General features: G+C 41.5%; 1 protein-coding gene across 1 annotated transcript; it reads left to right on the forward strand.

The window, feature by feature from the left end:
• Positions 1 to 3,568: 3,568 nt before the first annotated feature.
• Positions 3,569 to 14,751, forward strand: slc16a13 (solute carrier family 16 member 13). Its single transcript, XM_004079814.4, has 7 exons — positions 3,569 to 3,732; positions 6,616 to 6,670; positions 6,744 to 6,985; positions 7,428 to 7,571; positions 9,144 to 9,400; positions 11,496 to 12,024; positions 13,578 to 14,751. Exons 3-7 carry the CDS (start codon positions 6,757 to 6,759, stop codon positions 13,799 to 13,801), a joined length of 1,383 nt encoding a protein of 460 aa, XP_004079862.1. The 5' UTR covers positions 3,569 to 3,732; positions 6,616 to 6,670; positions 6,744 to 6,756; the 3' UTR covers positions 13,802 to 14,751.
• Position 14,752: the final 1 nt, after the last annotated feature.

The raw sequence follows: 14,752 nt of genomic DNA on the forward strand, positions 1-14,752 counted from the left end.
AGTTGAGAAGCCAGAATAGATTACACACATTTCTCTCGGGCAACACAGAAAATATGTTGGCTTTTAGTGTTTGCCTTGTATAATGTCCTTACATAATTTGCAAATGTCCATGCACGGTTTTTCCTTCTTCAGCATCTTGCTGATGAACTTTTCATGCAGCTCAGGATCAAGTGAGAACTTTGCTTAGAAAACTGGATGAATATGTAACTAATGTTCATCATACTCTGAAAACAAACATTGAAAGTGGACTTTTTTGACATTATCTGAAAGGGGCTTGCTAAAGCAAATGCACTTGAAAGTCACTTTATCCCTTGTGCTATCTTAGATGACCCCACCCTTACATTGATGTGTTCTCCCTACCATGACAAAGGTGGAAAAAGGTGAAAAGAATTCACGTAATCCATGGACACCAGTGAGGTTCAAAAATCATTGAAGAAAAAAGGTTCAGCGCACTGTCTAGTGGGTCTAGATGACCCAACTCCCAATGTTAAAGTGCTTAGGATAGCACAAGGGTTAAGCTCGAGCAAAAAACTAATTCTGTTAGTGGAACTTTGCAGATGTCTCCATCTAGTGTCTGTTCTCTGAACTCAACTTTGTGTGTCCAACGTTATATTTGATTCATCGAACTTCAAAAGCCTATATTTCATGCTTTTCTTAAACCTTTCAGAGTAAACTGCATCCATATAAATTACCTTTGGCACACTAAAGAATGCATTTTTTAATGAAAATATGAGTTGTTTTCACTAGATCATTTTTCTACCTGATGGATTGTCCTATAAGCATGCAATAAGAGCAGACTGAGCAGCTGTGTCGATCAGACACACGTGCTACTTGTTGGACCTGATTTCCAGGGAGCCCGTGACGTGACACAGGTACAAAAAAAAGTGAATTCGTTCCCACGAAATAATGTATTTGTTCCCACGAAACGGGCTCTGTAGATTTAATTTCTTTGAAGGTTGAAGCTTGTGATCCTTCAAGAGAGCAATGAACCTGCAAAAGGTCAGCTGCCTGTTGTAGATAGTTCAGGGATGGACTAGCGAGTAAGCTGGTCACTGTTTCTCTGGGGGGTACCCTTTGTGACTTTAATGGTGGAATTCCATGCTATCTCTGTTGTCTGGCATAGCTAAATGCCAGAGAGTTGGATGGTGCCATAAGCTCAGAGCCATGTGTAGGGGGGGGGGATTTCACTGATGGAGCAAGTGAGGAAAGACTTTTATAAAGACTATTCTGTTTTACTTTAAGTGCGTAGCAGTCAGCTGAGTTTTGATTTAGTCCTTTTCTGGGTTGTTTGCACCATGTTTGTGGTTCCTCTGACAGGCGTGTTTCCTTAAAGCACACCAGTTCGTGTGCTTTGTAATGTGTTTTTAACAAGGTTCTGCTTTCCTGCGGGCTCCTCAACGTGTGGTCTTGTATTGTTCAACTTCTCTTGTCAATAACGTTGATTTTTTTTAACCTGGACTTGTTAAAGTTGTGTTTGAGGCTTTGACTGACGAGGTTGAATCTTGCTATTGGATCAACCCATATTACCATTCCAGTGTTTTACTTATCAACATTGACTGTATATAGTAACTGGACTGAGTGTGTGTGAGACGTCACCCTTAGAAAATGACTTGCTCCTGGCTCCAAGGAACAAAAATCAATTCAGTTGCCATGTTTTGCATGATATGGACATCACCATGTTCGAACCAAATTTTGTCAGTAAGGTGTGATTGGTTCAAGTTGGTCGTCATTTTTATGGTAACAACTCTCGCCAATCGGGAGGAAGCTCTTTGGAAGGCCACACCCCTGCCACTTGAAAGGGGCTACACAAAATCTGTCAATCAAACGTTTTCTTGAACATGAGACAACAGACTTTATTGAGGCATTTAATTGGCCAGTTTCTAACTTGGATAACTTCAAATAAGGAAAAAAATCGCAAAAAATAAAAATAGGATTAGCAAGAACATGTTAAAAATGTAGAAGAGCAAGAATGGTTATTCAGACAAATAGAATGACTAGCGTTAATAATGAGTAATAGCTTTTTTTTTGTTTCTATAGAAGTCAATGAGATTTTGGCCTCCTGGAACCAGCGGGTACATCTTGTTTGGAACATGAGGGGGTAAGGGTCATTCAGTCCAGTTCTCACAAACAGTTGATATTTACAAGCTTTTTCATGCGCCTGTTCTGCGACAAATATCCACTGTAATGCCAGTCCAAGCTAAAAGTAGCTCTGTGCTGTATACATGGAACTAATATTCTTTCCAGAGAGGTTGCCCCTAATGAGCTCAAAAGCCTTTTAAACACTTGGGAAGTCTAGTCATGCAAAATACAGCCTATTAGACCACTGACTACAGAACTGGGCTGAGTGACTCCTCCTCCTGGCGTTCCAAATACACCGGTACCCACCGGCTCCAAGAATCTGAAATCCCATAGACTTTGATTAAAAATCAAACTGTTATTACTCTACTATTTTATTTGTCAGAATAACCATTCTTGCTCTAGTACCTTTTTTAATATTCTTGTTAAAAAAAAATTTCTTCAAACTATTTTTTCTGTAGTGCAAGTCCTTCAAGTTTAAAACGTATCAATCAGTTGTTTCAATAAAGGTAGGTGGTCTGACGTCGAGCATTCGAAACGTTTGATTGACAGATTCTCCCGAGCCAGCTTTCAGTGGAAAGGGGTGTGGATTTCCAGCAAGCTCACTTCTGATTGGGGAGAGTGGTTGCCAGAGAAATGTTGACTCAGATCAACTTGGACCAACCACTACTTACTGACGTTGTCTGGTTCCAAAATGGCAGCATCCGTATTGGAAAAAAAAGGCAACTGAATTGACTTCATTTAATTTGGGACTGGAAGCAAGTCATTTTTTATGGATGATCTCACACCCACTTGGTCCAGTGCTCATATACAGTCAATGCGCTGGACGGACAAAGAGATGGGCGAACAAACCAATGTTGTATTGTCTTTGTCAAAGGTACAACAACAGTGAGCAATTTATTACCTTTTTATTTATGGAGCAACTACTGGTTCTTGTGGTTTGCCATAATAACTAATGCATAAAGACAAATCTTAATTGCTTCCCTACCCTTCCGTATGGAGGGATAACTAGAGAAATTAGGAAAAACTACTCTCTTCAAAGTCAGATGTTTGTATCGCTCGATGACACCATTTATAGTCACCGGTCATCTACATTAGTGCATAGCTGCCAGCACTCGGAAAATATACAACAACATAGGTTTTATAACTTTAAAAAGACATGCAGGAACAAAAAAAATCTGTATTTACATTTAAGTGTAAACGTCTGTGCTTCAGAGCACACCCATGTGAATAAATGTGTTTTTCCATCAAGTGTGGCTGGAGATGGCAGGCCCTAAGTCTCTACAGCTCCTCCTTAAAAAAAAAACAACTTTCGGACACCACTACAGCTTTAATTGCCACCACACTTGGAGCAATAGGGAGTCGCTAGAGGGGTAGGGAAGCAATTCACACTCAGCCTAAAAGTTTTTAGTTAAGTCTATTGGTAAACTAGGTAGTGTAAAAAAAAAGGCTCATTTTAATTTCCGTTCTATTATTGAGGCAGCTCTGAGTCTGCGTGTGTGGAGATATTTTTGGCTTCAATGGCTTGCCATAGATGAGTTTAGCCTAGTTGTTCACGTTGATAGACCAGAAGCCGGGAGGTTCTTTTAAACCCCTGCACTAAAGCAATAGAGTTTGGACCATGAGCCGATCTGAAGAGACATGATAAACCAACGGGTGAGTTCAGCATAAATATATAAATATATATAAATAAAAATCGACTTACGAGACACAAAATACGGTTTAAGGAAGCGTCCGGAGCACGCGCTTATTCATTCAGCCAGGAGCAGAATTTTATTTTTACAAGTTATGAAACGAGTGTAATTGTTCTTAAAAGTCGGAAAAGGGACAATGTAATAAATAAAAACAATAACCCACATTATTCAACCTGTTAGCTTTAAAAAGAAAGTACGATAGCGTTAGTTTGGTAGGAGTAAAGCTCGAAATCTCCGTGTTGGAGATGGTGCATCTGTTTGTGACTGATATGCCCTCCGTTTCATATTATCATGCCGGTAGTGAGGTGTAATAAATGTGGGACATATGTTCTATTTAGACACGAAACCTGCTCAGTCACCAAAGGTTACAGATGTTCAGCCCAGGTGGGGGGTCCCTGTCAAAGTGTCTGGGTGCTTTTATCTAATTCTAAAACTCTGTTGTGCGTCTAAATAGAAAGTAATCAATAAATGCTTGTCACACGACCCACTACTGGGACTCACCTTTCACCCACTTAAGGTCCAGACACATACAGGAGACTTATGTTGAAGTTAATCATTATCGTTTTTTGACATGTACAGAAAGCAGGGAAGGTCAAAAATCCTGGAAAAGTTTATTGGAAAAAAATCTTGCCGTAAAATGTGTCATATTATATTGAATTGTGAGGATTTGTATTTTATAGAACTGTAATCATTTTGACACCAAACAAACAACAAACCTGAATTCGTAATGTCACGAACTCGTCGTAAATCATTTCTCAACTGCTGGCTTGTGTGCATATCTGAAGTAATGAATGTTTGTAGGGTTTTCATTCTCCCACCGTCCAAAAACATGCTTCATAGGTTCATTGGTTATTCTAAAGTAAATGTGTGAATGTGAGTATGCATGGGTGTGTGATTTGTGGCCCTGCGACAGACTGGCGACCTGTCCAGGGTGTCCCCTGCCTTCGCCCTGGAGTGGCTGGGATAGGCTTCAGCAGCCCTGTGACCCCGAAAGGGACAAAATGGGTTTAGAAGATGAACGAAGGAATGAAAATCATGTTTTTGGTATTTTTAACATGTTCTTGTTGCATTTTTTTTGATGATGGACTACATATAGAAAGAAAATTAAGTTAAAAATTGAACATTTCTTTATTCAAATCTTTCTGAATCAGGAGCAGACGAAAAAATGCAGATGGAAGAACTTTTTTGGGGCGTAGAAACTAGATGGCCAAGCCAAAAGCTTCCTGCTCTGCTTCATTCTGATGGACCAGCTTGTAGACAACTAAATCCATGTCAGCTTTTTTTTTCCCTTTCTGAGCTGCATCTGGCTCCAAACAGTACGACTGAATGGCTTAAATATTGCTCACCATTTTAATTGCCTCCATAATGGTAGGTTGGGGTTGTGAGGGGCTGTAAGCTAGCGGAAGAGCATATAAACAAATGGGTGAAGGGCATGGTCCACGGTAACAGTCTTGGTCACAACTCAGAAGTGAATTTCTAATAAACTCCTACCGCTCTGCAGAAACGATGTCCTAGAACAGGGGTCGGGAACCTTTTTGGCCAAGAGAGCCATAAACGCCACATATTTTTAAATGTAATTTCAAAAGAGCCATACAATAATGTAGTGTCCCTTTCCCACACTGAGGCACGGAGACTTAACCTCTTTTAGGGTTCTCTATTCTGGTTACTGCAGACCACAACAAACGCCATACAATTAATTCAGCAACTCCTCAATCTCTCCCACAGAGACGAGAGAGAGCGCTTCTCCCAACTTTATATTCGCTCCTGCCGCTCCAGCCCTCCCATTTCCCTTATTCGGCCCATAGCTGAACCCCATTGGTCCAAACTACCTAACAACAGGCTGAGCGACAGAACTGAGAGCCAATCAGATCTCTGCTTGATGCGTTTAAGGAACTCCAGAACTTTTAACGCGGCCCAACAGCCAAGTTAAACTCAGTACGCGACAATATGTTTAAAACTAAATATACAAATGAATGTGTGTATTTGATGTAAATTCAACACTTTTAAAGTACAATAAGTCTGTGGATTCTTTTTAATAACATTGTTATGCTGTTGCTAATAAATGATGAGTATTTCTCGTGGTAGTTTTGCTGATTGTCTAGTCTGGTTGATACGTGGTGAGTTTCTGCTTCATGCAGGCGTTGAGACTTTAAACGTGATCGTAGGTCTGAATGTTCTGTAGATGTGAGACAGACATGGAGACAAACACACTCTCACACGCTGCAGTGAGTGACGGGCAGCGGGTTTTACGTTATTACAATCCCTGCGCGGTTCACCTTACTGACCGAGCCCCCCACCCCCTCTGCTTTCATCCTCTAACATCCCGTCCCCGCAACTGTGCGCTCTTTCTCAGAGACGGGAGCGCGCAGTTTTAGGCACGGCAATTCACAGGTTTCCGGCTGGTACAAACTCTGTGAAATAATAGATAATAGTAAAGTGATAATGCTGGTGTAGATTTTGTTCTCCAAGCACCGCTACTACTGTGCGCCTCTGGCATCGCATCGCGCCAGACAAGGTCTGGTCTAATGAAAAAAAAAAAAAAAAGTATAATTAAAGATTTGTCTGCGAGCCACATGTGACCATCAAAAGAGCCATATATGGCTCGCGAGCCATAGGTTCCCGACCCCTGTCCTAGAACATGCCACGTTTTTTTTTAAAATTTAGGCTAAAAATGGCAGAATCCTAATAAAAAGACCACTGGGAACGATTTGAAAATAGATCAGAAGATGATCGGAGCGGGACACTCTGAATGATTATCCTTTTGTCGTTCGTACATTTTTTGAGTGTGTGTCCCCTGAACATGATGGGAATTTCTTTTGTAAATTTAACTTCCTTAAATTTTTAGAGATCCTAGAAGAGGATGTGAGACTTGTCCTGCACTTCTGTTTTACTGACTCCTGGTATGTCCACAAAAAGAAAATTCCTTTCTTTTTGCTTTCTGCTTAGTGTCAATAAGTGACTTTTTCTCTAAAGGTCTTTCCCAGAGATGAGTAATTTAAAGCAGAAAGCAGAGGGCAAGAGCGACGGGGAGGACAGCCCGGACGGAGGATGGGGCTGGGTGCTGGTTGTTGCCATGTTCGTCAGCATGAGCCTGGTGTTCGGCCTGATGCGCAGCTTGGGGATCTTCTTTATGGAGTTCGTTCAGTACTTTGAGGAAAGTGCTCAGGCCATCTCCTGGATCTCATCCATTGGTCTGGCAGCGCAGCAGTTCTTCAGTGAGTCGCGCCAGCATATAAAAAACATGTTGACCTTTTTGTTCTAATTTTAACCCTTTAACACCGGATATATCGCCGGTGACGCCTAAATAACGCACGCCCTTTGACATGCTGTAACTCATCGAACTTAGTAAAGTGTTGAAGCCTCTTTTCTTCACTTCAGAATCCGCTGGAATTTTGTCAATTGCGTAAACGCTTGAAGAGTTTCGGTAGTCTAAAGAAGGTATAAACTGGAGCTAAAACTCTGGTGTTAAAGGGTTCAATGAGAACTTTTTGTTGTTGCTTAAGGTCTTTAAAAGGTAAACAGATCAAGTAATCAAATACGGAACAAATCCATTCGTTTCTGGAAAATCGTTTTATTCTTTTCCTTAAATGAATTAGTAAATTTATGCAAAGTTTGACATGCATTTAAAACAAAGAGTTTCCAAACTTGTCGTTTCAGGTCCATTGAGTGCTGCGCTGTGTAACGCGTTCAACGCCAGGGCGGTGGTCATGACTGGAGGCTTCTTGGCTGGACTTGGCCTGATACTTGCTTCTCAGGCCACCTGCCTTGTTCACCTTTACCTCACTATGGGCCTAATTTCAGGTACAAAAAGGTTGCTTTGTCTTTCAGTGGAAAAACATCTCACAAACAATTGTAAAAATGCTTTATTGAGACATTTCCCTTTGTTTGAGGAGACCGGACATTCTGCTGTCAAGGCTTTTTATTCATTTAACACTAGAGATTAGGGCTGTAGATCACTGAGGTAGCGATTTGATTTGATTCACTGCACTTCACTTCACTTCAATGATATACAATTTTTACATTTGTTGTTCATTGATCCGGTTTGCTCCTCTAGTGTTTCCCTATGTTTAGTAACTGACAGTATTACTAGCAACAAAAGCTTTTCAATGTCCTGTTCTGATCTGCTCACCATTTCATGCACAGGATGACAGGTGGTTGATTTGTAAACAAAAAGAATGAGGCGGTAAAGACCGTGTCTTACAGCCACAACGTAGAATTTAAGTGGAAAAAGTAAGAAAAGTTATCGTTTGTATTCTGACATTCTCACAGATGCATCACGAATGAACCACCTTAAAACCACGGAAGAAATACGAATAAACCACGCCAAGAAAAACATAAATCAAAGTAAAACATAACCTAACCTGTACGTCATTATTGGGCCATTTATATGTGAAAAGTTTGCATGTGGAATAATCGTAGAAGGCCACAAATTTGCGTATTGATTCTGCAAAAATCACATAGAATTGCTCAAGATTTATGTAATAATTGCGTATAAGCTACATAAAATTCTCAAAAACTCTGTAATTCTCAACCGACCAAAACATTTGGAACAGCTCAAAACCAAATTCACGTAAAGACCCATCAGACGAAACTTTCAGCGGACATCTGCGTACATCGACGAATGCAAGAAACACTTATGAAATATGTATATCACGCATGTATCATGAAAGACCAAAAATTTGAGACATGGCCTTTACTGTTTAGCTCTGGCTCCAGCTACACGTCCCTACACAGTGATTCGTGCTTATCTCTAGACTAAAGTAAACAGGGAACAGCTCAGAAAGTAAACACACTAATGTCTGACAGTGCACAAACTATGCTAACACCGTTTGTTACAAACTTATAACATGTTTTAGCAGACTCCTGGTTGAGTAAAACACTTTCTGAGTCAGGATCAACTCCCTACCTTTGTAAAAATGACTCTTTCAGAATATTGATTTCATGGTTGTGTTTCCACAACTACATTTTTGCAAAACAATAATAATAAACTGCATCCACTGCTGCTTATTGTAACCATTGTAAAGAACGAGAAAAACCGTTACCATCTGTAATGGTAAAAAGGCACACCTATGGAGCATGACAAATCCAAGTGAGTAACTTCCTCTACGCAGTGTAGTGGAGACACTTTAGATTTTCTTCTGTTAGAAAAACGCAGCTTGTGATCTTTCTGGCTTCCTGGCCATCAAAGATACAGAAGATCTTCGGAAAGAAACATGTTTAGAGGGTTTCTTAGAATATATCACAATATGGCAAGATGTGTACCTCAAAAAACACACTTCTAAATTCAAACTCTAGTATAAATGTCATCCACTGCTTGCAGTAGTGACCTGCAGCCGCATAGACTGATGTATGTTTCCTTTGCTGTTCCTCCAGGTTTGGGGTGGGGGTTGATCTTTACTCCCATGGTAGCTACAGTCATCGCTAACTTCTCTCACCGGCGGACCCTGGCTTTAGGACTGGGCTTTTCCAGCATTGGCCTCTCTTCTTTTGCCTTTAACCCCCTTTTCCAACTGCTGGTGGAGACGTACGCCTGGAGAGGTGCCCTTCTCATTTTGGGTGGCCTAAGCCTCAACATAGTACCCTGTGGAGCTCTGATTCGCCCACAGCCCCGCCCCAAAGCTCTCCAAAAGGTAGAGGCCGATGGAGAACATCTCAACAGTGGAACCTGTTGGATTAGAACTTTAAACTTGTGACGTATGCCCTCAGTTCACCTCAGTAATTCATTTTCTCATTAGAAATGTACTTGTATGTCTCTTATTCTCCGGTTTTTGCTTTTATGCTATACTTATACTTCAGCATTTCTGTGGTTTACATTGAGTTTTTATATTCTTGTTCAGTTTCAATTAAAATGAGTAGTTAATTGTATCCCTTAAATGTTTAGAAAGACACAAAACCTGAGAAAAGTATGTTGGCCACGAGAAAAATCCAAAACGGCGGCCATTTGTAAAGATGGCGGCCATCAGTGGCGGTTTTTGATATGGGCGATGTGGGCGGTCACCCAGGGCGGCACTTCATAGGGGGCGGCATTTGCCGTGGCCGATGCGTGCGTTACGCACATATTATGCTGTGGTACTACGACGATATTACGACGATAGATATCTACGATATTCACAGAGGAAGCTTGTAGCTTTTAATTTGAAATTGCTTCAGCTGCTGACACTTATCACTTTTATTTTGATACATCAGACTCTTAAGAATGTCTTCATCCTATTTGCTCTTCACACTTATGGTGCAAAAAAAAAAAAAAAAGATGAAATAACTCAGAGTGAAACAACGTTAAACAGGCACATGAAAAGGAATTGGGCAGAACAATCACCCGTGCTCAACCCAATTTCGACAAAAGCAGGCAATGGGGATTATTTCCCACAATTCCTTGCTCTGACACGGCAGACCCGACACGCACGTGACCACCGCCCTCTGCTGCAAGACGCTTGCGGCCACACCTCTTTGCGGTAGTCTTTGGAACATAAGTCAAAAAACTCGAGAGGGAGGCGCAACTCGCCGGTGGCTGGCTGAATCACACTAACAGGTGATTGGGAGTCTTTTTCTATCTGACAATCAAATCTGGGCCGCAGCTGCGCCTCCCGTCAGAGAGACGGAGCCGCGTGTGTCAGAGGGAAGGGGAGGGGTGGTGGGGGCAGACCATTTTTTATGGATTGAGTTGGTGTTGCACAAATTTAGGGAAATGCCAAATATTTTTGGAGTAATCCCACTGATGAGTTCTATGATTTTGTCTTTAATGTTTTATAAGACCTAAACATTAATCACAATAAGTTTTTTTTTTAGACCTAATCCCTCTGATATGTTTCACAAAGACACACACAGGACGTCACGCATTAAGAAATTATTGCTAAAAGTGAAGCAGGAGTCTAGCTCTAAAAAAAATGCTCTAAAAAATGATAAAACAGCACAAAAAAAACGGAATTATTTGATTTGTAATTTCTTGTTAATATTTCCAGGCTTTCTTTGTTTTGTCCTGCAGCATGTTCATATTTGTATAATTTTGACAGAATAAATTTCTATGGAGAGCAAAATATTACAAGTTATTTAAGGTTTAACTTGTGTTCCTGTTTTTATTCATATTTATGTTCAAAAAGTTCAGTTTAAAAGGTTTAAAAGTTTAGCTTTAGTGTGTTCATTAAATGTTTATCTTCTTCGGCCCAAAACCTTAAGCGTGTTTTTAACTTAGGCCCCCTGTGTGACTGAGTTTGACCCCCGCTGTAATAGGAGTCTAAAAAAGTCATGCATTTTTTGTGTAAAATGGTTAAATAGAAGATAGGGAACACAACAGGATGTTGTTGTCAAATTTTGTATATGTGCGGGGGGGGGGGGGGGGGGCGCTGGTGGGGTTACTCGCCCAGGGAGTAAGTCAGTGTAGAACCGCCACTGCCGGCCATTGACATAAATGCTGCAAAAATATTCAATGTCTATTTGCCCAAGTCTCTACAAAATGGCACTGTTCAAGCACAAAATGCAGTCTTTAAACATGTGGGGTACCTACAGAATACATATGTTCATTATATATTTTAAAATATTAGATTTTCTCATGGCTAATGGGCGTTTTTCTGGAAGAAGGGATCCTAAGGTACAACGTTTTCAGTATCAGGTACATCAAATTTAGCGGTCACACCATAAAATACATGATTTGTCTGAAATATCAACCACATATATCAGTCACAAACTTCAGCTCTCCACTAAATTAGGCTTGTTGTCTTTTCTCTGCAGGAATCAAAGAGTACGCTGTCTTGTTCTGATGTTCTGCGTCGATTCTCCTCATACCTGGAGCTGTCTCTGCTCCTAGAGAGGCCTTACATCACCTACACCTTGGGCGTCAGTCTTTTCAACGTCGGCTATTTTGTTCCGTATTTCCACCTGGTGGCCCACAGCCGCCAGGCCGGCTTCTCCCAGTACCAGGCGGCTTTCGTGGTGTCAGCCGCGGGAGCCACGGACATTTGCGGCCGAGTGGTGTCGGGGTGGTTCTCCGACCTGGGCCACTTCCGGCTCATCCACTTGCTGAGCTTTTGGACACTGCTGGTGGGACTGTTCATCATGCTACTGCCCGTGAGCTCCCTGACCGGCTCTTACGCCGCTTTGGTGGTGATCAGCCTCCTGTACGGGTTCTGCTCGGGAGCGTTGACCTCGCTGGTGTTTGCGGTGGTGCCAAAGATCGTCGGGGTGCAGAGGACGATGGGCGCCCTTGGGCTGCTGCAGCTCATCGAGAGCAGTGCAGGACTGCTGGGAACCCCTCTGTCAGGTAGGAGCACGACAAAGAGGCCCACTGGAGTCCTAGAGGCTTGTTTTAAGGGTGTTTATATGTCATGTCACTATTCCGGAAGTCGGACATGTTGGCGACATTAAAAAATTGGATTGCTTGACAACGCCTCCAGAACTCAGCTTCAACCTTTCAACATTAGCTCCAGTGTTGATTTTCTTTTGACTACCATAACTCTGCAACACAATTAACGTAACATCTGCAGTGTCAAAGGGTTAAACGTGATGTCATCATTCCAGGAGTTGGCCATGTTGGTGATATCAAAACATTAACGCTCGACGACGACTCCAGAACTCAGCTTTAAAGATAAATGGTCAATTGTTGCCGTGCACTCGGCTGTCAGTGTGTTTCAGTTTTCCCGTTTGACCAAAACTGTGAAGAACCAAGAATGTTACGACAGAAGAATCACCAGCCTCCTACAGGACTTTGATGGAAAGAATGAGAAAACATCTACATCTGATCAGCTCATTTTGACTATAGTCACATGTCCACCACAACGGCTTTCCTCTGTTCTTTATCCACTACAATGTCTGGTTGGTTCTCCATTACCATCCTATCAGTCTGGATCTGGAAGTCCCACAGGATCTTTGCCCTCTCATTCTCTACCACCTTCAGAGGTGTTTCCCATTTTTACCTTGGGGTTTCCAGTTCATATTCTGCACACATGTTCCTGTATATTATTCCAGCCACTTGATTGTGGCGCTCCATGTATGCCTTACCTGCCAGCATCTTACACCCTGCAGTTATGTGCTGGATTGTTTCAGGCACCTCTTTGCACAGCCTATACCTTGGGTCTTGTCTGGTGTGGTAGATCTGAGCCTCTATTGCTCTGGTGCTGTCCTGTAAGCCAGCCCTTTCTAGCCATTGGTAGGACTTCTTGATATCAGCCACATCAGTTATGGTCCGGTGGTACATCCCATTCTGGGGTTTGTCCTCCCATGAGGATCTTTCCTCCAGCACTGTATCCTCTGCTCTCCATTGCTTGAGACATTCAACATCCAAGATATATATATAAATGCAAGTTGAACTGTGGATGTTAATATTTCTGAAGCAGCCTGTAAATTTTTACCCATTCAGTAGATCTTTTGATCTATTTTCAAAGCCTTCCCGGTGGTCTTTTAATTATGATGATACCGACGAAACTTGTCGTTTTCTAGGACAGTTTCTGCAGAGCAGGGGGTGTGTGGACAGCCTGCGTATTTTTTTTACATCGTAATCATGATAGTTTTTAATCAGCATTTTTTCATCTGCACCTGTTTCATTCTGATTTGAATAAAGAAATACTCAGAAATTCAATTTTGAGCTAAATATTCTTAATATATGTCTTCCATCATCAGAAACATGCCACAAAAACTTGTTAAACCACCATTTTTATCACAGTAATCTTAATCTTCATTATTAACATACTCTAACACACAAACCACATAATTTAGATTTAGAGTGCTGTGTTGAGTCTGCAGCGATGGTTTCTTACCAGCATCATGTGGTCATGAATCTTTTTTTTTTTTTTAGTAAATCACTTTCTCTGTTTGAAGGGTTCCTCAAGGACATCACCGGAAACTATGTCGCCTCCTTCTTGGTTGCCGGTTCCTTCCTCCTCCTGGGTTCCTTCACCCTGGCCACGCTGCCTCACTTCTTCTCCTGCACGGATCCTCCACTTCCTGTCACTGACAAGAGCGACAGTTTGCCCCCAGAGCTGCAGCAGATGAGCAGCTTGTCTACAGACGCTAACAATCAGACAGACGAACCAGAGAGGTAAAAATACTCCTGACAGAGTACGGCTCCTTTCTGAAGACGGGAACGCTGCTGCGAAGGTGGATGGAGCATCCTCACGCTGTCGCGGACGCTCAAATCCAAAAGTGAAGACGAGGCTCAAAACACTTTTGATGTCAGGTTTGCACTTTCAGCTACTTCAGCTGAAATAACTAACTTTCCCTCTATGTCTTTGAAGGGACTGTAAACAGATACTAATTACCTCTGTACTCAAATGTATTATTTTCTTCAGGTATAAATTTGATTTGCACATTATCTTTCAACATTTTATCAGCATATGTCAACATTACCTTGTTATTAAGGTGCATTTCCTGTAGTTTAGGTTTTGTAGACCTGGACTTTCACCTGAAGCCACAGCTTTTTATTGACAAAGTGCTACAAAAGTCTTCTCTGGCTGATTTCTTTCAGCTCCTCCCTTTGTTATCACAGACATCGTTACCAGCTGCAAAACTTTGACAGTGTTGGAAAAGTTGTCCTGCAGGAACCGTGCTTTCCGTCTGTTCAATACGTGCCTTTTGCATTTGCACCCTGAACTTTAGTAAACCATAAACCCTTTCAAACAGGAAAATTCTGTCTTTGAGGACAATGAATGAAGGTTTTTAATGGTTAAAATGGGGTCACAGTGAACTGCTGGTTAAAGGCACACTCACCCAGAGTTGCTCCATTAATGGAAGTCAATAATTAAGTGTTGCTAGGCAACTACCTAAAAGAAAAACCCTTTTTAGTTTTCATTATACAAAATTGTTACCTCTTTGTACCAGCCAACCAAACTATGTTGTTTTTACCCCTACTTTACCTCTCTTTTCACAAAACTAGTGTAAAAACCAGAGACCAACCAAACAGCTGTGTCGCCCTCTGCTGGACATTGTAAGAAATTGAACAAATCCTCTGAAACAGCTTCAATCCACAGAAAAAACAAAGAATTGAACACAATGAT

This window comes from Oryzias latipes, chromosome 18 (genome assembly GCF_002234675.1).
Source record: "Oryzias latipes chromosome 18, ASM223467v1".
In the NCBI taxonomy this organism is placed as follows: Eukaryota; Metazoa; Chordata; class Actinopteri; order Beloniformes; family Adrianichthyidae; genus Oryzias; species Oryzias latipes.

Excerpts from the sequence above, each read along its gene's own strand:
- slc16a13 (XM_004079814.4), top strand. The coding sequence starts at position 6,757 with ATGAGTAATTTAAAGCAGAAAGCAGAGGGCAAGAGCGACGGGGAGGAC. Across the intron at positions 6,986-7,427 it reads GGCAGCGCAGCAGTTCTTCA|GTCCATTGAGTGCTGCGCTG; the intron begins GTGAGTCGCGCC and ends TTGTCGTTTCAG. Across the intron at positions 9,401-11,495 it reads GCCCCAAAGCTCTCCAAAAG|GAATCAAAGAGTACGCTGTC; the intron begins GTAGAGGCCGAT and ends TTTTCTCTGCAG.